Source organism: Amia ocellicauda, chromosome 2 (genome assembly GCF_036373705.1).
Source record: "Amia ocellicauda isolate fAmiCal2 chromosome 2, fAmiCal2.hap1, whole genome shotgun sequence".
NCBI lineage: Eukaryota > Metazoa > Chordata > Actinopteri > Amiiformes > Amiidae > Amia > Amia ocellicauda.
This window is the reverse complement of record NC_089851.1, coordinates 61,663,598-61,684,855: the sequence shown is the minus strand read 5'-3', so window position 1 is coordinate 61,684,855 and position 21,258 is coordinate 61,663,598. Positions and strand designations below refer to the sequence as shown.

Here is a 21,258-nt window from a genome sequence, read left to right as displayed (position 1 = left end):
AACCTTCAACACAATCAGAGTGAGTGTGGTGGTGCGGTACAGTGCTGCGGTTCAGTTCCAGACTTACCCAAGGCCTTCAGAAGCTCCTCTCGAACTGCAGAGGTGAACTTCCTGACCAAGCAGAGCGTGGTCACCACCGCAAACAGCATGTTGTAGGACAAGACGATGTAGAAGTTGCCCAGCCAGTTGAATCTGCCAAAATCCCCCAGGAGATCGAACCGCGTTATGCCTGTGGACAGAGAGAGGGTGGAGTGATCATTTGCACAAGTATGCGTCTGTCCATCTGTCTGTGGCTAAATATGGAAAACGGATTCACGTCCACTGCCAGATCTGACGGATGTGCAGAAATGGAAATAAGTAGAAGAGAAAAGGCCAAATCAATGAGTTTCTCTGGCGAGAGGAGTGTGAAATACAGCAGCTCCTCTCGCTTGACTTGATGAAACTGCAGAGGCTATGCAATCGAAATCCTTTTCAATCTCCACAGAGGCACTTGTGATGAATGGGCTAATTAGGGAATTCTTCTGAAGAAAAATATTTTGGGGAATAAAAAACAAACACATGGACGAGCAACAAAAAACACACACAGTTTCCATATTGAATTGAAACCCAATGCTGACGATTTCAAGGTGAAAAGTTGCCTTCAACATACTCGCACACGCACATGCACACACACACAAACATCACATTTGATGAATGTAACCACTGGAAAACACAAAGGAGTTGCCTGCCTTCTCTAAATACACGTGGGAAGAACAAATTAACTTTGACCTTTATCCTTCATTTTATATATATATATATTTAAACGTGTTGACTACCACGAACAAAGTCATTATTTACCTAGGTCACCTGAACAATACCACATCATCAGAATACAGCTGTGGACTTCTATCATTTGGCACATGTCTATTCACTTCATCAGTTTTCAAAAGGCAAAAACAAAAAATAAAAGAAAATCAAACATAATGCAATCCCACTAGTGGCGATGCCTGGCATGCAAACGGGGAGAGATCGCTCAAACCACAAGCCTCAATAGCATCACCTTCCTCTCAATACACCTGAGTCAACTCTTCAGGTGCACAAGTCAAACAGTCAGCAAGCAGGATCTTGCAGGCAAGTTACAATGGGCTTCTCCCGCTCACTGCCTGCCCTGGAGTCGGCTCCTGTTAAAGACTGGGGATCATTCATTCTCCTCTCTGAATGCAGGAGCTTTTCCAGCCTCCTTTTGCCACGGAGCCCGGAGACATGAGTTCAGAGCGCGAGAAAGGCTTCTGTAAACACAATTCTGTTCGCTCATCAGCACATCTCTGAGCAAGTTTTTATCTGATTGGACTAGACCTGTGGGGAGACCACAGCTTCATATAGGATAATGCCGTATCCTCGTTCAAAATCAATCGATCAATCAATCCTTGTACAGAGTCTCTTTAAGAATGTAGTAAATGGGAGAATGGTGCACCCTCGAATACACGCAGAGTATCGAGACACTTGCATGGTGGAGGGGCAGGGGATCCAGATGAGAGTGGAACAGGGAGAGGGATTCAGTTTGCGGGGTCTGGCTGCAGCTTCTCTGGCCAACACCCCAAGAGTCTACAGTGCTGCATGAAGGCTTCAGCGCACTCCAAAATACTGAGCAGGATCCTTTTCCAAAAAAAGGAAACACACACACACACACACACACACACACACACACACACACAGACATACTCTCACAACACAAAACTTGGCCCTTTTTAAGGACAGTTCCTCCAAGCTGCACGCTGGGATTCTGTTAGAGTGAATAGGTCTTCAATTTGAAACCATCCGTCACAGAGGATAATATGCTGCCTGCCGCGCTCTCAGCACCCTGGAGTTCCTGTATTTATTCCTGCCGGGTTTCTGCAGAGCCGGAAGCGGCGACTGGGTCAGAGTAGCAGTCTTGGTACGGTGCCGGATGTCAGCCGGGCCGACGAGGGCTGAACCAAACTCCCAAAACATCTTCTGGAGCTGTTCCTATTCAAGGGCGTTGAGTGGTGAAATCAATGAACACAAATCCATGCTTTGCCACACTGGCGGTCAAAACTATGAGGCCTCATGGGGAAGAATATACACTGATCAACCATAACATTATGACCACTGACAGGTGAGGTGAATAACTGATAATCTTGTCATCATGGCACCTGTCAGTGGGTGGGATATATTAGGCAGCAAGTGAACATTTTGTCCTCAAAGCGACTTTGACAAGGGCCAAATTGTGATGGCTAGACGACTGGGTCAGAGCATCTCCAAAACTGCAGCTCTTGTGGGGTGTTCCCGGTCTGCAGTGGTCAGTACCTATCGAAAGTGGTCCAAGGAAGGAAAAGCGGTGAACTGGGGACAGGGTCATGGGCAGCCAAGGATCATTGATGCACGTGGGGAGCGAAGGCTGGCCCGTGTTGTCCGATCCAACAGACGAGCTACTGTAGCTCAAATTCCTTAAAAAGTGAATGCTGGTTCTGACAGAAAGGTGTCAGAACACACAGTGCATCACAGTTTGTTGCGTATGGGGCTGCGTAGCCGCAGACCAGTCAGGGTGTCCATGCTGACCCCTGTCCACTGCCGAAAGCGCCTACAATGGGCACGTGAGCATCAGAACTGGACCACGGAGCAATGGAAGAAGGTGGCCTGGTCTGATAAATCACGAGTTCAAGGTGTTGACTTGGCCTCCAAATTCCCCAGATCTCAATCCAAATCGAGCATCTGTGGGATGTGCTGGACAAACAAGTCCGATCCATGGAGGCCCCACCTCACAACTTACAGGACTTAATGGCACCAAGACGTTAGCAGCAGATCCTTTGACAAGTGGACCAGGGCCTTAGTTTACCATTTCGTATGAGAAAAACGGTTTCTGAAGCTTAACGTTACAAATTGATTTGATATGGACACTGTTCAAGATTTGGACAACTTTCACCTACGTTTCATTGTATTTTCTTTGCCGACAGTTTATACATTTTCCCAGTCATTATAAGTCATACTAATGATAGACGCTCTGTAAAAGGGTTGCATGAAACAGTCTCTTTCCTTGTACTGGTCTTACTAAGTCAATGATGCAATGCATTCTGGGAATGCAGTGTGCGTTTGGGGGGGGAGAGAGTGGGTATGCGATCATACAGTTTTGGATTCCACCTACATCTCTGAATGCTAATCAGATCACTTAATCGATTCATCAATCTTTGTTTTAAAAAGAAAAAAGGAAAAATTAAAAAACAAAAAACACAGCAGCACAGAACATTTTGCAGAATTGCTCATCTAAGGGTGGATAATCATCATCATAATACAAATCAATACTGTAGGTTACCCTTGCAAACATTAATTTCCAATATAATGGCTCTGATCTCAATGGGATACTCGGAACACAAATTAAAAATACTCCTGTGTTTGTGAAGGCAAACGATCCCCCGTCATTAGCCCTCCATGTTCTGGACAGAATACAAATGCTGAGTTTATTCAAACTATTGGAGCCTGAAATTAAGAAGCCGTGGGCGGGACTCGTTTTTAAAGGTGTATGTTCAAAATGAACCCGTTATTACATGGGGCTGTGTCATATTTATTTAAAAAAGCATATAATACAATCCAGAAACAAAATGAAAAATATGTCGGAACCCCTCGAAAGGTTGCATAAAAAGTTGAATTAAAGAGTGGTGTTGGAATACTCTCAAGGTAAATCATTTATCCTTTCAAGCTATAAACCCACTTGAAAAAAATAAAAACACCCACACACAAAGATTTACCTCGAAGAAAAGGCCTTCATGGCAGGACAATTCCATAATCCTTTCTGGAAGGAAGCTGAACTCTAAATATTGTTCGCAGGCTGTAGCAATGACAGGATGTGAAAGACCCCTGCGAGTCTCTGTGTATCGCATGTGTGTTGAATGGGCCTCGAGGACGCCACAATGCACTCAGCTGCCTCTGTGTACAGATGTGCAGAGTTCCCCCAGGTGTTGGCATTGATATGATAATGGATGCTGGTGTTTGCAAAAGAGTTTAAATAAATTTCTGTCATCGACATTCAAGGGCTGCCTAAAAGAGAGATTTGTCAGAACGGTGCTAAATCAGCCGGGAGAAAAGGGGCAAATATGCAGATTGTTCGAAGTCAGGATGGGGGGGGTTAGACTACTACCAGATAGAAATCATTGACACTGCAGTCAAGCTGTTTAGCTTTTATCGCAACTCAGTCTCAATAGGTGTAGTAAAGGTGTGGTGAACCCATAGGAGACCACCGTATAACTATGCTACAACCACAGTAAAACTGTGTTAAAAGTGACACAATCCTCATATACATTTACCAGGGTAAACCTGCGTGAGCAAATAGCTAACTACTGTGAAAGTGTTCAGTGTGATTTTCTAAAGGAGTGAGAGAGGAAATTTCAAATCCCCGATTCATGTCAACCGAATCCTCTGATGGTGTGGAAAGTGGATACAGGATGCATTTTATATAAACCACTTGAAAGCGGTTAATTGGGGGACCTGAATGAGGTTTTTAGAGCCAGCTTCTTCTGTTGCCCCCTTTGGAAAGTCACTCTGTCGATGTCAAAGCAGTGAGAACCAGACCAAAGCACTTCAGCAAACATAAGCACCCCCGAATACCCGTCTAGAGAGAGAAATACAAGAATAGTCTCTTTCCCGCCAGACCCTTCATTTGGCTTTTCAACTGATGTGTCCAAACTGGACTTGAAGATTTCCCCCACGCCCTCGTTCAGCTCTGTGGTTTGTTTATGCTTTCCTTTTATTATGAGACTCTGGACTACACTGGAAAGAGCAGGTACTGGCGGTATACGCCGTGACAAGTTAATTCTGTGCGAAGGAGGAACAGGAACGTTCGGCAGCCTGCCCTCCTCAGCACACCGACAACAGCTCTCAGCCTATTCTCTCCAGCGGCCTTTCGACATGCTGTGAAGGGGCTTTATGAATCTGTTGAGCGTATTTACTCCTTTTCATCTATTCACTGCCACCGGGCATAACCTGTGAAGCAGCGCATGTTGATGTTTCTTAAAGCACTCCATGACTCACTGTACTCCAATACGCACTGTTAATACTGTTTGGACAGCTGTGTCTGCGCATTTATTTGTGTCATTTTAATTGTTCGTTCTCTTCCTTTTTTTCTCAGCTCTTTTCTTCTTTTTAATCTCCACGGTAAACTATTAAGGAATTCAACTTGTTAACATAAAACAGTTGTGGGCTTCTGTCACCCTCCTTTGCTTTCATTGGGAAACCACTTAAGCAAATTTGAGGCCAAAAATGTGCTTTTCATCCATCTGCGAGATAAAGCTTCTAAACTCTTGAGTCAGAGGAGATTATCTGAGATTTGTTTTAGCTTTTATTTATATTTTTTCATTTTGGAAGGCTGTGTGTTGCATTTCATCTTCAACGATACGGCGATTCAAACGGCGTGTCTGAAGCTGAATGCTTGACATCAAGGACATTTCGAAATGGGCCTTTGCACGTGGGAACAGAGTCGGGTGGAAAACAAAGTTCTGTGTTAACGAGAAATGCCAGGTTTCTCGCAATTGAACAGCTACTCTGGCTTGAAGGACAAAATGCTACTGAAACACTAGCAAGTGATAAATAAAAAATAAGTTAACATTGAGATCCCCATCACTCAATCTGGCTTCCTTGACATCATGAAGTCTTAAACTTAAAGTTCTTAAATGAACAAGGCAGCTTCTCTCATTCTGAACATCAAAACCCAATCATTAAGATAGCCATTAAAAGATCCTAGCTAGGTTAAAAAACACACTAAACATTTGGATATTGGTCAACACTCAAAAAAAAAAAAAAAAAGTTATATTGCACTTTCGTTGATCCTAAATATTGCACCATCGTTATTTTGTGGTGGTTTTTGTTGTTTTAAGTAGCTTCTGCATACAAATTTAAATCACAGGAGTTTAATCTCTCGTAAAAAAATACCCTTTCGATACCTCACACCTGAAACAACAGGACGGTTGACACAAAAGTTAAGACTTAAATTATCTAGACAAGTCATTTCAAACAAAGGATTTGGATGAACAGTTTCACAATGCATGTATATCTATTTATTATCTGATTATGGAAGCTACACAAAAACGTATTCTGATTAAGTCCTTAGCAGGCTCTGTCCCAATTGCATCCATTTACAATTCCTCTAAGTGCAATTCTTGTGAGGACTTTGAGATAACTGGACTGCGAACACGGTGGGGTTTAAGAGCTGCAGTTGGCCAAGGAAGAGACTCAAACTCACCCAAAGTTCTGGACATAACTGGCAAGGCAGAACTGAGCACAAGGATTGACACGCAGCACCCAATGATCTGTTAAAAGAAATAATACCAACAATGATACATGCATCCAACTACAGGGCAATTGAGAGGAGCCAATCAACCTACGCAACAGGTCTCAAGGACGTGAGAGGGAATCACAGACACGGAGAGAACATGCAAATTGCACACAGGCTGACACACAAGGCCGGAGCTGAATACAGGTCCCAGGAGCGGTGAGGCAGCAGTGTTGACCTCTGTGCTGCATCAGCATCATAGTAACACTAACTGGCAGCTGCATTGTAGCAAACTCTGTCCTAAGTGAACATACAGCACTTGTGCAGTCTGTATTATAGTAGAACAAGTGTAGGTGTCATCTTTAAAATGTCTTTCCTGCATTTAATAACTGGGGGGAGTTTGACAGAGATGTAATGTAAACTACACATGTATTCAATATATTTTGTTCAGCAATGCTACACACACACACACACACACACCTCTCTCCAGGGTAAATAGCTTCCACACACTGTGCAATTAGTTCCTCTGAAGTTGCTCATTGTGAGGCTCTTTCCTTTGCAGACAAGACCTTTCACTGGACTGTCACGGCTAGTTAAGAGCCTCGCTGTCCCAGGGCCATTTACAAATCAATGGGCAGCACCATGGAGGCCAAACAGAGCACATCCGCGGCTCCCAACCCCACTCCTGCAGCCTTCAGGACAATCTGGCCGTGCGTGTCGACGCAGCTCACAAACAAACATGGGCCAGATCAAATGAGCCATTCACGGGGCAATTACCGAAGGAAAGGAGGCTGCTTGCCGGGGTGGTGTGGAAAGAGGGAGAGGAAGAGAAAAAGATGCCCAAATAGATCAGCATCTTAGGCCCAGCTTACCGTGGTCATAGTTGTGTCATCTTTCCTGGGAGTGAGTTCTTCAAAGACGCGGAGACTGTAGAAACCCACAACGGAGGAAACCATCAGATAACTGAGAGAGTCAAGGAAAATAAAGACAGCACAAACAAACACCTTCTCTCAGGTTAGAGAGGAATGCAACGGCCTCAAAGTCTATGCCTTTAGCTTTTTCACCCCTCCTTCTTTGGGCTACATTGAACAAACTACAAAGGAGAGCGGAAAAGCAGACAAACAAAACCAAACAAAACCAAAAATGCATTTCCTGTCTGGAAGAGGCCCCGCTTGCCATTCCTCAGCCAAATGGTGGCATCCTGGAGACGTAGGGAAAAGAGCTGTTAACAGACAGGAGAGCAGGGCTCGAGAGGGAAGGATACAACATCAGGATGATCTCGAGGGCCGCGCCCACGAAGCCAAACGTGGACAGCGACGCACTTCCGATGCCGCGCTCCTGAAAGGGTTAAGATTGCCTGCATTAGGATGTGTGTCACTGGGGCCTTGTGAAGCAACACAAATATGGGAGGGGGGGTGGGATCTTCTACAGCACTCTGAATCGTCATTTATACACCAAACTGCTCAAAGTGTCTATATTAACACAAAAAATTATTCTGGTGTTCAGTTTATTTTATTTCATCTGGACACTTTTAAATTAAAACATACAAAAGAGAAGAAATTGGTCTCTCTATGAGAGGGAGTGAGCGAGAGTAAAAAATAAAATAAAACCCAGCTAATTCAGAACATTTTTATGGGATGTTTATTTTGTGTGTTTTTTTTAATAGATTCCCGAGGTAGAAACAGAATAGCCAGTGTAGGTGCAGTGTGCGCACAATAATTGCCTTTGTTTGGATTCTGAGACATTTTTTGCTGTTCACATTATGCGTGTTTTTCATGTCGTTTCAGGGAACTGAACACAACACTAAAACCTGCAGATTCAGGAGGGCCCACAGTGCAGCACGCCCTCAAAAACCAACAGAGATCAACTCCTTTTGAAGTGTCTACATGAAGCTAAAAAGTTCATCAACATAATAAAGTTGGCATTTCATACCTTTTTCAACCAAAAAAAAAAAAAAAAAAGGAAAGAAAGAAAAGAAAAAAACTGACAGGTTGTTTCATGTCTTTATGTTACTGTCATCCTCCTACTCAGACGTGAACTGGAAGGCTGCTGTGTCAGAGACTTAGTGCTCCAGATCTGATATCACTTGTTAACAGAGAATCTGAATATACCTTAAGCCCTTACACATTCCAGGTAATTGGCAAATACAAGTGGTTTCTGCATATTAAAGATCTTACAGCCGGTTACGTTTAAATTCTTTTGATTCCAAAATGCATCTTTTCTTCTGATGCACATTGATCCTCTGATGTTGAGACATCACAATATCACACAAGGTACGAGGGATATGAAAAAAAAATATATAGATTATACACACACATATACATATACAGTGAGGGGAAAAAAGTATTTGATCCCCTGCTGATTTTGTACGTTTGCCCACTGACAAAGAAATGATCAGTCTATAATTTTAATGGTAGGTGTATTTGAACAGTGAGAGACAGAATAACAACAAAAAAATCCAGAAAAACGCATTTCAAAAAAGTTATAAATTGATTTGTATGTTAATGAGGGAAATAAGTATTTGATCCCCTATCAATCAGCAAGATTTCTGGCTCCCAGGTGTCTTTTATACAGGTGACGAGCTGAGATTAGGAGCACTCTCTTAAAGGGACTGCTCCTAATCTCAGCTCGTTACCTGTATAAAAGACACCTGTCCACAGAAGCAATCAATCAATCAGATTCCAAACTCTCCACCATGGCCAAGACCAAAGAGCTGTCCAAGGATGTCAGGGACAAGATTGTAGACCTACACAAGGCTGGAATGGGCTACAAGACCATCGCCAAGCAGCTTGGTGAGAAGGTGACAACAGTTGGTGCGATTATTCACAAATGGAAGAAACACAAAATAACTGTCAGTCTCCCTCGGTCTGGGGCTCCATGCAAGATCTCATCTCGTGGAGTTTCAATGATCATGAGAACGGTGAGGAATCAGCCCAGAACTACACGGGAGGATCTTGTTAATGATCTCAAGGCATCTGGGACCATAGTCACCAAGAAAACAATTGGTAACACACTACGCCGTGAAGGACTGAAATCCTGCAGCGCCCGCAAGGTCCCCTTGCACAAGAAAGCACATGTACACGCCCGTCTGAAGTTTGCCAATGAACATCTGAATGATTCAGAGGAGAACTGGGTGAAAGTGCTGTGGTCAGATGAGACCAAAATCGAGCTCTTTGGCATCAACTCAACTCGCCGTGTTTGGAGGAGGAGGAATGACCCCAAGAACATCATCCCCACCGTCAAACATGGAGGTGGAAACATTATGCTTTGGAGGTGTTTTTCTGCTAAGGGGACAGGACAACTGCACCGCATCAAAGGGACGATGGACGGGGCCATGTACCGTCAAATCTTGGGTGAGAACCTCCTTCCCTCAGCCAGGGCATTGAAAATGTTTCTTTGTCAGTGGGCAAACGTACAAAATCAGCAGGGGATCAAATACCTTTTTCCCTCACTGTACATACATCACGCTTGCAAAGTTTACGATTTAATCTTCCCATCTTCTCTGTGGTCTTCTAGGTCTTTTTTCATCTCTTGGGATCCATTCAACAGCTTCCATTGTCCATCCTTGATCTGCTCTTCTCGCAGTGTGTCTGGCCCATCACCATTTTAACACTTTCACTCTATCAATGATGTAACGTCTTGTGGGTTGTTCTCAGGTCCATCTTATTTTTCTATCTTTCACCACTTCTTTGTGTAGTCTGCAGTTTCTTTATCATTTCTGCATTTAGTGACCAGGTATCACAGCCATAAGAGCACTGGTCGTATGCCTTGATCAAATACTTTTCTCTTAAGGCGAGTGGGTAGATTTCTGTTCCAACAGTGTGCCGTTTCTTCCAAATGCACTGCATCCCATTTTCATTCTTCTTTTGATTTCATCCATAATATCTTCATCTACGCTAAACTGATGACTTCAATTATCCTTAGATTTAACAAAGCTTTTAAACATGACTTGGGTTTTACTCTCTCATGTTCAGTCCAGTTGTCTTGCATCTGAGAGTTCTTGAAATTGAAACTGCAGATCTTTAGGTGTTTTTGCAAATATGACAGTGTCAAGTTTTTCCAATTTCTAATGTCAGACACTGGTGGAGTGGGATTGCGGATGTAGCACTGCTGTAGATATATTTAAAAAGAGTTGTATTTTAATCAATCTCTCATGAAACAAAGCCCAGCACAGAGGAAGCCCCAATTCTCTACAGCTTTCCAATACTTGTGTTTTATCCAGCTGAATCCTGCTTGCTCTGTTGGTTGGTGTGAAGTCCAGGATGTCCTGAAGGCAGTGTGTGTTAATATCTTTGTAAATACTCTGTATAAGATGGGAAGTAGTTTAATGGGCCTATAGTTATTTTGTCTTTCTTGTGCTGGAGAATGACTGTTGCATTGTTCCATCTATAGGGCCCAGCCTCCAGAGCTCGCTATACCACCACCCTCACCCTTGAGTGGTCGCACTCCCAGAGTTTGGGTCCACCCATTCACAGGGTCTGCTTAAAAAACTACTGGAATACCTCTGCCCGTTCTGACACACAGGCATCTGCATGTCTTGTTTCTTTAAGAAACGGGTTCATAGACTTGTTTCGAGTCGATGCGTTTTACTTCCTCTAGCTCCACAAAAAGAGAGACACTTTTAATCACTTGTAAAAAAGTGGAAAAGAAAAGGGGGAACAACACAGCAACTTTCACCTCCAGTGTGAAAACTTTTCACAGCATTGCAGGCACTGTATGAACTAAGACAGCAGCTAAGCAGGGCAGGTTAAGACGGTTATCCGATGGATGGCTCTATTGATTAGCTTTAAAGAGGCCATCCGAGACACGGGACAGGAGATCAGTGCGATGGAACGCTTCCAGCCCATCAAACGCACCAGCCTTTCACCCAACACAGCTGTCAACCGCGTGACAAGGGTAATTTGGGGGATTTTCTCCAACGCGCCATGCCAAAAAAAATAACATTAAATAAAATAATTGGAATGTTGAGGGCAGTTAACCACAAAGAAAAAAAGTAAAAAGAAGATGGAAATCAGATCTATTTTGTTGCCTATTTTGTTCTTATTGAGAGAAGATTTTTTTTTTTTTAAATGGATGTAACCCAAAACAGATGCAAAGCACAAAACAATACAATAAAAGTGACAGTAGCTGAACTCTCAATCCCAAATGGAAAACTATGAAAACACTACCACTACCTACAACATAAAAAAGTATTTAACTTTTGAACACCCAATTTAAGTTATAATCAAATTCCTTATAAAACTGCAAAGAATAACTACAAATAAAAAAAAAAAAAAAACAGGTGTTTTGGGTCTGGGAAAACAGTTAGTGGAGGAGTCCAAGGCTGTAGCCAAGACTGAGTCACAGTGATTGGAAATTAAAACTTATGGTGTACATTTCCAGGTCAGTATTTCAAGTCTTGCGGTTGACGTACACCCCAGCCATGCAAAATGTCATCTTCAGCACAGCGTAAAATGATTTTCCATGAATAAAGGAACAACAAATCATAACATGTTAACACTGATAAAAACACTGATAAATATCAAGCCCTCCCTCTTCATCATGCATCACGAGTACATGTGGAATTTGTATTTATTTATGAATATAAAAAATTGTACAGAACATTTTCAAACAAGAACTTTAATTGCATGAGTAACCAGTCACTCAGACGAGAGTTGTTGTGCACAGAGCACTGAATGGACTGAAGAAAAGAATAAATAAAAATGACGTGTAGCTCACCTTTGATCCCTTTGGCATTGCCGTTTCATCGACTAACAAGTAGAGAATGTTGAATGCAACCAGAAGAACAGAGATGGTCTGCAGAACAGAGGGCAAGATGGAGTTACATTTATGGCACGTTTACAGTGTAAAGGTCACAGAACAGCATCGCCATTTCAAATTACCGCTAACCGATGTCTCTCAATTGACTGAGAGATAGACTCAGCTACTTTTCTTCAATTATTGAACAGAATCCCATACAGTGCGGTATTTAAACCTTAGCATGCTGTACGCTATATAAATACAAGAACCTTCAAGTGTTTTGAAAGGCTCCGACATACTGATGCAAGTTATTGCGGCCCTACAATCTAGACCAGCAGTTGGGGAATGCTCTTCTGGAGGGTCTGCGTTCCTGCAGGTGCGATCGATACCTTTCCCTGAGCAACTGACTGAAAATTGGAAAACACAGGTGACTGGGCTTCTAATGCCGATTCGGTCAAGGAATGAAGCCCTGAGATGGGATGAAAATGCCCCTTCGGCTTTGGAGCCCTGGAGTGGCCCAATTCAGATCTACATTTGCATTTTGGTCTCTGACATTGTTCTCTCTGCCTCTCTCAGAACTGCAATTCAAGCCCAACTATGGCACTGAAAGTGAATTGAGGAACACCTTTACAGCAAGGACCGTCTCCAAAATAACTTTCAAGACTGATGGTCCCGAGGGCTTCATCCTTTTATATCCCACTACTGAATGCAGGAAACTAAAACGGCCAGGTTTACCAGCTATAAATATGGGAGGGATTGACACTGGACCTACTGTTTATAAGCCTCCGATAAATATCAACGTGTTGCTTCTGTTACAAAGTCATGATAACTTACTGTTCCAGTCAGAAGTATTAACATGACAAAGGGATACACCAAATTCTTCTCCCATGCAGAAGCCTTTTTCCGCCTCTCTACAGGAACAGACAAAGAGTCACTGTTAGTTTTACAGACAAAAGAGGTTTACTGTCAAATTTTAAAGCATTTTGAAATGTAATGTTCCCATATGCTTTAAGTAAGATTTAATGTCAACAGGGGGGAAATGAGGCCACGTACGAAATGAACGGACCAAAATTATAAAAAAAAAAAAAAAAAAAAAAAAAAAAAGTTTTCTTTTAAAGGAGATTTTAAGATCAGTGATCCCTTCACGATTCTCACGATTGTTTTCGATATGGTTTCAGGGTGTCTATTTCACCTAAACTCTTTACTCTGAAGGTGAGAATGAGACAAACCTCATTTCTGGTGAGAGTACTATACATGGCCTGTGTTTGAATTATACAGAGATGTGTAGTATAACATCTACTTTGAATACAAGTCATGTCCCAGGAGAGTAAAATAATAATGCCTTGACTCACAAGCTTAAAAAGACTATGGAATTGCTGTACCTGTCAAAATTACACTCTCATTGTAGATATAAAGATAAATGATCAAAATGCAAGCTATCATGCTCGATAATTTCCATGACTGGGATAACTATTGTGTACTGACCACCATTGGGAGCAGACACTGTTGACACTTTGTATTTCTTTGTAGAAGAACATCCAATATATTAATTTATGCAAATTTCCTGCAAACTTTAAATAAAAAGTTCTGCAGAATTTGGAAAGACTCCCCACAGATTGCATCTGGCGCTACCTAGAAGTTACTAAGGTGTGCCCTGCTTTGACACTCATTGAGAGCAAAACTCAGTTAATAAGTTTTGCTCATGTTTTAAATATGTATCAGTTGAAGAATTATGCAAAGTCAGTTAACCACACTAACAGGAGTGCATTTTAAAGCATTTCCCGTTATCAGAAATGACCGGGATTAGGGATTACTAGAATTGCGTCATCAGATCCTTGCGTTTAATTAAGAAATGGGCGTGGATTAACAATAGTAACAGCCGCTCTCAAGGCACATTGCGCCTGCAGAAATAAGTGTTGAAATCAAGCAGGGCTAGCACTACATCACATTGTGCGCACTGGGAATGATATACATTCTCTAAGCACACTGATGCAGAAAACAAAACCGGTTTCCACTAAAGCAATACAGTCTAGTCGTTTTTTGGGGGGTGGCCGAATGTCAAACATTCAAACCCTGGCTACACAAGATTCAATTTCCTTATTCTTGGAAGGATTTAAAATTATTCAGCCGCCTCCTGTTCTAATGGCCCACCAACCCCAGACGAGAGCCAAAGCACATTCTGCACACAATGCGGCTCGCTGGATGACATCACTAAAAGGTTTCACACAATAAAGTTTGCATCTTGGCCAATATCCTAAGTGCCTGTGAACCCCCCCGTCCCCCCATCCCACAGCCAATGCAGACACAGCACTTTATTAATAATATCCCTAAAAGGCTCGACAAAGAAGAAGTAAAAAAAAAACACAGCAGGATAAGATAAAACAAAACCAAGAAAAAACGACAGCTTTTGTAAAATGAAAAATGTTCAGTTTCGGTTTATTTTCAGCCTGACTGTGATGGATGTATAGATACAGAAACCGAACTTCTCTATAGATCTGTACTTTGCAGCCTGCTACTCACCCAGTTTGGTTTTCAAGCCCCTGACGTTGTGCAGCTCCCTGTCCAGCTGCACAGTGCTGCTCTGAGAGTGGGCGGCTGTGCCTACAGAGAGGAATACAACCTTTATCGACTTTCTGCGCTCACTGGGCAGGCTTTAAAAACACATTTAAAAAGAGGTGAAAATGTATAGGCCTTCTTCTACCAAGAAACCTTCCATGGGTATAATCTACACTTTTTTTTTTTAAATGTACATGTAATAAAGGGAAAAAAAATGCATGAAATACATATAGAACATTAACTAAATAGTGAAACGTTTGTAACCATTACAATTTCCGATATCCCCAAACATGACATTTTCACTCAAACAGTCAGAGGGGGGGGAAAAAAAGTCCCAAACAGATAATCCTGTTTTAATACACAACAGTGCGATTTCAAATGGGTATTATTGAAGAAGTTTCTGGTGTCAGGACTGTCTAGTGAACGAATCCTGTGGTACACCAGACAGGTTTCAACAGGTCTGGGAAAAAATAGAGAGGGATTCTCCAGGAAAACCACAAAAGCAGCTCATTTAAGGTTAATTTATCTGTTTTACTCTGTTTTTCTTCCAGCTTTGACGTACGGGTTGAGTCCTCAAAGTGAAGTGGTGGAGTATCTATTTGCATCCCCTCGGGTGACTGGCAGATCAAGCCCAATTAGTTCAGAGTTACACTGTTACTAGCGTGCAATAAAAATAAGATCTTTCATCTTTGTTACATAGGTGAAAGAACCAATAACTTTGATCAAATAAGTATTTTTTTTTCATCCTGCCACACCCTGTCTCCATGGATTTAGGAAAGATTATTATTTTATTTGTGTATGAATCGCACACACACACACACAGGACATTCGATTGTAAGTCCCCTTTGCTACAGTACTAATTCTGACTGGTAGGATTGGAAGCTCAACCCAAACATGCCCAAGTGGAACAGGAAGAGGTTTATTTGTTTTCAGATGCGCCTGGTGTTTTCTGGCCTGCTCTGCCAACTACGAAAGTGATTGAATCATTCCTTTGTTTCACTCCAGGCTATACAGGTAGACACATATTATCTTGGGAAGTGAAAGACAATGGAAAAATAAATTAATTAATAACTTAAAATCAACAGAAGAAAGCAAGCCTTTTTTTTTAGTTTTAGGATTACCTTTTTATGAATGCACTGGAGGAAGGAAAAGCAGGATGATACAGTGTGCAGCAGTGAATATAGCAAACAAAGACCGACTTTGCTGAACTTTTCACTTATGTCTTATCTCTGCTAAGTATGCACCACAAAAGCGTAGCCCTTGACACTTGTGTGCATTATATTTTCAAAATGGGCTTGTAAAAAAATTAAGGAGGTGCGTCTCACGGCACTAATTGTTTCAGCTGTTGCCTGGTGTACGTGGGGATCTGATACATTCATTTAAAAGACCACATTTGTGGCTTTGCACCGATTCCAATCCTGCCTGGCTGTTCAACATGCGGTGGCTTCAATGTGATGTGGTTTTCTAGACGTTTAGTGAGTCAGAGTGCCGGTGTTTGACTTTGACTGGGGTGTCACAGATCCCATGCTGACTTTTTGAACAAGAAAACTATGTCACTTTGGGAGGCACACCTGAACAAGCATGATTTGGAAGTAAAAGAAAAAACTTCAGCAAAGAGATGGGGAACTCCTTCGAAGATCAGGATCTAAACCCGTCTTGTAGAAAATATGCATCACAAAATGTCTAAATCCAGTGCTGAGCTTCGGTATTTATTGCTGGTTTGTAAATTTTAACGCCACAGCAACAGAAAAAACGACAAAAACTGATTCATATATTTTCTGCATAGTAAACGGGGACATCTGGTGGTTGAACCTAAAATAAATAATAGTGACAGAAGATCTTCATAATATATAACCTAAATATTTATTGAAGGAGGACCTATATAGTCAGGAAAACATAAACCAGTAAAAAGTGGGTGTGAAGATATATTAGTTAATGAAAGATTGGCTAACGAATAAGAAAATCCATGTTTACGGTGTTCTTTCTGCTGTAGACAGGAAGCAAAACACCGAACATGCATGAGGGTTTCATCTTTGGGGAGTTGTGTGAAGTACCTGCCCGCACCACGGGTCCCTAGGATTAGTTATTGTATTGTCATTTTTATGTCTTGGCATTATGTCCTATTTTTCTGTGAACAGTATGTTTGCTGCATACAGTGTACGGTTGTAAGTAAATGTACACGTTAGGGAATAAGGAAAAGATCCACTGTAACTTGTGTTGACATTTGTTTCCTTCATGGATACCAAGGGGTTGTCAACACCTTCAGAAATGCCAGAAATGTGTGTTGCGAAGTTATTTTTTTGTTTTAAAAAAAATATAAAATGGGGAAAAAAGTGACTTGCAGAGATCAAACACCTCAAACTGATAGAGGAGATTAGCAAGACTGATTCGGTTTGTTCAAAGGACTGACGTTTCCATTAGAAGTCAGTCTGCGAAGGAAAGCTCCTATACAGAGCTGATGTAGCCTACAAATAGCAGGCATATCAGGGGCTGATCTCTCCTACCTCCCTGTTTCATATACAAACTCATCTTTTTATTTACTCGCATCTGTACACTTGGTTTCTTGCTTGACTTGATATTAAAGTACGCTTGGCCCCTATCCAAATACTTCCCAGGCCGGTATTGTTAACATGCAAGAGAGATACTGTTCACCGAGGAATACAACAAGCCTGCTAAAAGGCCAGAAAACAGTTTTTTTCTTGTTTTTTTGGCGCACTGTCTCTCTTCTACTCTGTATTCAAGTTCACAGAAAATCAAGCTACCTCCGGGCTAAATATTTATCTGTGTATCCATCATATACAAAAAACACACAAATAAAACACCAAGAACAATGCAAGATAGGATTCCCTTCACACGACTGTAAAGCAATTCATTTTATTTATATACATGACATTTTTAAAGATAACGAGAGAGTAGCACAGTAATAATTAAATAAAACACAGTCGAGAAGCTAAAGCTTTAACCCAGGAGATGAAAAGACTCTTTTATGGATGTGGTTCAAAGAGCCGGGAATTAAAACTTATAGTTGGGTGTAACAAAAACCGTTAAACACACAGAGGAAGCGAACGGAAGGCTTTGGTCTCTTCCTTTATGACGCATCGCCGAGCTGTCGGCACGTGAGAAGCGATGAGTTGCCGAGGACATACGAGGATCTATACCGCTCAGTGACTTTCAATTCTAATTAATTTTCTTATACTGTGCTGTGCTTTAACAGAGACACACTACTGTAAACATTTATAAGATGAGGCAGTCCACTTAATATGAGCGCCAAGCTGGGTTTTTTTCTGTGGTTTGACTCTATACCGGTTCACAGACCTCATTTCAGTACTCAAACCTGCCTGTTGAGCAGAAGGGAGTCTTGCTCTCTGGATGACTTGGAATAAAGTGAAGCCTCCCGCTCAATTCCCAGATAAAATAAAAAAGTTTCGTGGCTGGTTCTCTACTGCGGTTTTTATCTTCTTGTCTTAGGAAGAACAATCCGTACGAAAAAGAATTTACTATTTACTACTAAACTACTTCAAACAATGACAGGACCACCCCGTTTTCCTCACAAGACACTGCAGGTTCAATATAGTGTTGTAATAATACCAGAATTTTGACTTCGATATCAAAACCAGGTTTAGGATCACAATACTAGATATTGGAAATTGGTGTCTGTATCATCGCCTGTATGGTGTGCGTGCTGGAGGTCTGATGATCCGTCGGTGGCAATTAATGCAGCACGGTCACACCCAGTGAGCTGCTGATTGCCCAGTGATGCGATCGCTTAATTAGTGTGACGTACCATTTAACCTCCTCTGCAGCGCTTCCTCCTGCAGGTGGATGCAATATATTTGCTCATCAAGGTCCTCAAGGATCTTAAAAAGGAAAGGAAAAAGGACAAAAAAAAATATAAGAATAATAATCCAAGTTGGATCAATGTGGCTGGAAGTGGAGACAAAGAAAAATAAAAAAAAATCTTAATTGTAATCTTCTTAACAGTCATTGCACACCCACATCTAAACTGTCAAGATAGTGATACATGTTATATATTTTTTTCACCCCTTTGATTGACAGAAGATGTTCACAGAGCAATTAGATTAGAATTGTGAAAACAGTTGAAAACACATAAAAACAAAATTACAATGAGTGATCCGAGTCATGCCTGTCCTGACATCACAACCTCTCTGCAGATTTAAAATGTGTCTTCTTCTAAAAGCATTGCAGTTATAGAGTCACTGAAGAAACTGCTTTTATTTTTTCATTTTTCCGTTCCCTAGAAACATATCTGGAGCCCCTTTCTGTTCTGGGGGTCTTGAGATGGGCTGTGACGCAGAGCGAGTATGAATCTAGATGCAAAACAGAGCCCTATGAAGCCAGGTCACATTTTAAGCAGGATTATATCTTGTTCTGATCACTTTAATAGACTGAGAGCAAAAATAAACAGCCATCATGAGCTATGACTTATTATAGTCCAAACATGGAGAAATCCAACATTAGAAATGGGTCAATCTGAACTAGCCCAGAAAGGCTGATAAAAACAGACTTGATAGGGCCCCTTGTAAAACACACAAGTGTACGAAATGCAAAACAAAAACCAAAAGGTGGGGTCGGCTCGTCGGTTATGAGGAAGGAAGATTAATTTTGAGAAGCTACTTACTGTCGGTTTTACCAGCAACTGTCCCACAACTGTAAACATCCTGGAAAGACCAACTGGTGTGCATACTAAACCAACCAAGAGAAAAACACACAATGGCAGCGACCGCATTTCACCAGCAGCCCACAAGAACACAAAGATCCCTGCGAGCCAGATCCATTTCACACACAGCCTAGCCTGGAGAAACGACCATCAGGAAGGGAAAGGTCTGGAAAGGTGTTTCTCGCACTGGGGTGTGATCGCTTGCATTCCCCTGAGTGTTTTTGGAATTGCACAGACGTTCTTTTAGCGAATTGATACCTGAAAACGTAACCTAAATATATCACACACAGTCTTCTGCAAAATAAATAAGCAAAAACATAAAATAAAACCTAAACTTAAGTCTCATCCGTTTTTATTCATATGGGCCTATCTGGCACACACAAGTCTGACTAGTTGTCGTTTGTCTTTCTTTACTCAACACTGAAGGCTTTTGTTGCAGTCTCGTCACAAAGAAACCTACAAGTAAGGTTAGCATTGAGAAAGACATACTTACATAGAAGCAGTAATCCACCCATCAACGAGATACAGGAATATAAATAGGGAAGGTAGAAGTCCCAAAGGTCTGAAAGCACAGGACATTACTTTATAAGCGATAATAATAAAAGGAATATCAATCCTTTTCATTCTATAGGCAAGAATTCATGACAAAAAAATGTATGACCTACATAAACTAAAAGTCATTTTCCAAGTTATTTATCAGCACTGATATGATGACCATTTGGGAGATAGGCAATAAGATACAGCAGGAAAGACACTGTAACAGTCAGAATCTCAAATAAAATTGAACTGATAAACCTGCACAGCACAATTAACAATATTCTCTTTACTGAGCAATAACACTTTCAAATCATTTATATGGAGCTGCGGTGAGTTTCCCCTTGGCTGAGGTCATGTCTAACCAGAAAGACACCACTGATAAATAAGCAGGGCTTAGTGAACAATATTTGCTCATCTCAATGAGTTTCTCCAGCAGCATCGCCTGTCCTATGATTCGTTGTGCGTACCATATAACGACTCCATGCTGGCCGCATCATTGTCAATGAGCGCAGAGGCCACCCACACAATTCCCAAAATCAGCAGAGCCAGCAGGAAGAGCATCACGAACGTTTCCAAAATCCGAGCTCTGATGCCCTAGAAGAGAAGAACAATACAAATCACCCTTTTAACATCATGCATAAACCCAAAGGTCTACACTATAAAAAGGTCTTATTCTGACCTTCTTAAACCTCATTGGCTGATGTAACGAAACGATACGGAGCACACAGGCCTCCAATGAGGTACCCTGACTGGCTCCCCAGTGCATCGTGGGAATAGTAGGACATGTTGCCGCTATGCTACCATTGTTTGACAGTGGTGAGCTGTTTTTCGCACGCCTTCCCTATGCTATGCCACACTACCGTGAATACATCACTGTCTACCATGTTAAACATGCCTTAGAAAGATGCATCTTGCTATACCATGGCATTCCCCATGGTGCAGTGTAGTAAAGCACAGTGAAGGTGTGTCAAACCAATAGGAGACCACTGGAAACCCATCTTAAAAGTGCAGGGAAAGTTACAGGGTAAACTCAGTTCTCTACGGTCACAGAGATGGCTGCTCCCGTTGCTTTCACCTTGGTTGCTTGGTGGCCCAGTGCGTCGAAAAAAAAAAAAAAAGGGGCTCGTTAAAAAAGTAACCATGATATTTCCACAGACATCCTGCATAATTCAGACGGGCATGAGAATCACACGGTCCCTGAAAAAATCCATTTAACGCAGAGATCCTAGATTTTTTTAGAATACCATCACCCGATTTCTGACAGTTAAACCATTGCATCCCAGGAACAAATCTTTATACACACACACACACACACACACACACACATATACACACATATACACACACATTTAGTAAAGTAGACACAACCTATGGAAACCTGAGTCACACTGACCTACATCGCCTGTATGTAAGTGCAGTAGACCTGTAAACAAATGACCCGATCCCAATCTTTTGAAAACACACACTGAACACTGTGCGGCACCACAAG

The 21,258-nt window shown here is 41.7% G+C and overlaps 1 protein-coding gene across 2 annotated transcripts in view; it reads right to left on the bottom strand.

Annotated features, from left to right (window-relative positions):
• The window catches only part of lmbr1 (limb development membrane protein 1), a 58,003-nt gene that overhangs the window by 4,149 nt on the left and 32,596 nt on the right, over positions 1-21,258 (bottom strand). The window contains exons 6-16 of one of the 2 annotated variants that reach the window (XM_066688073.1): positions 20,237-20,363; positions 19,726-19,794; positions 19,194-19,258; positions 18,339-18,411; positions 14,519-14,599; positions 12,833-12,909; positions 11,978-12,055; positions 7,524-7,597; positions 7,132-7,222; positions 6,230-6,296; positions 68-229 (exon numbers count right to left, since the gene is read on the bottom strand). In XM_066688073.1, coding sequence (XP_066544170.1) covers positions 68-229; positions 6,230-6,296; positions 7,132-7,222; positions 7,524-7,597; positions 11,978-12,055; positions 12,833-12,909; positions 14,519-14,599; positions 18,339-18,411; positions 19,194-19,258; positions 19,726-19,794; positions 20,237-20,363 — 964 coding nt within the window. The remainder of the gene's footprint in view (positions 1-67; positions 230-6,229; positions 6,297-7,131; positions 7,223-7,523; positions 7,598-11,977; positions 12,056-12,832; positions 12,910-14,518; positions 14,600-18,338; positions 18,412-19,193; positions 19,259-19,725; positions 19,795-20,236; positions 20,364-21,258) is intronic. The other variant, XM_066688081.1, reaches the window with a different exon arrangement.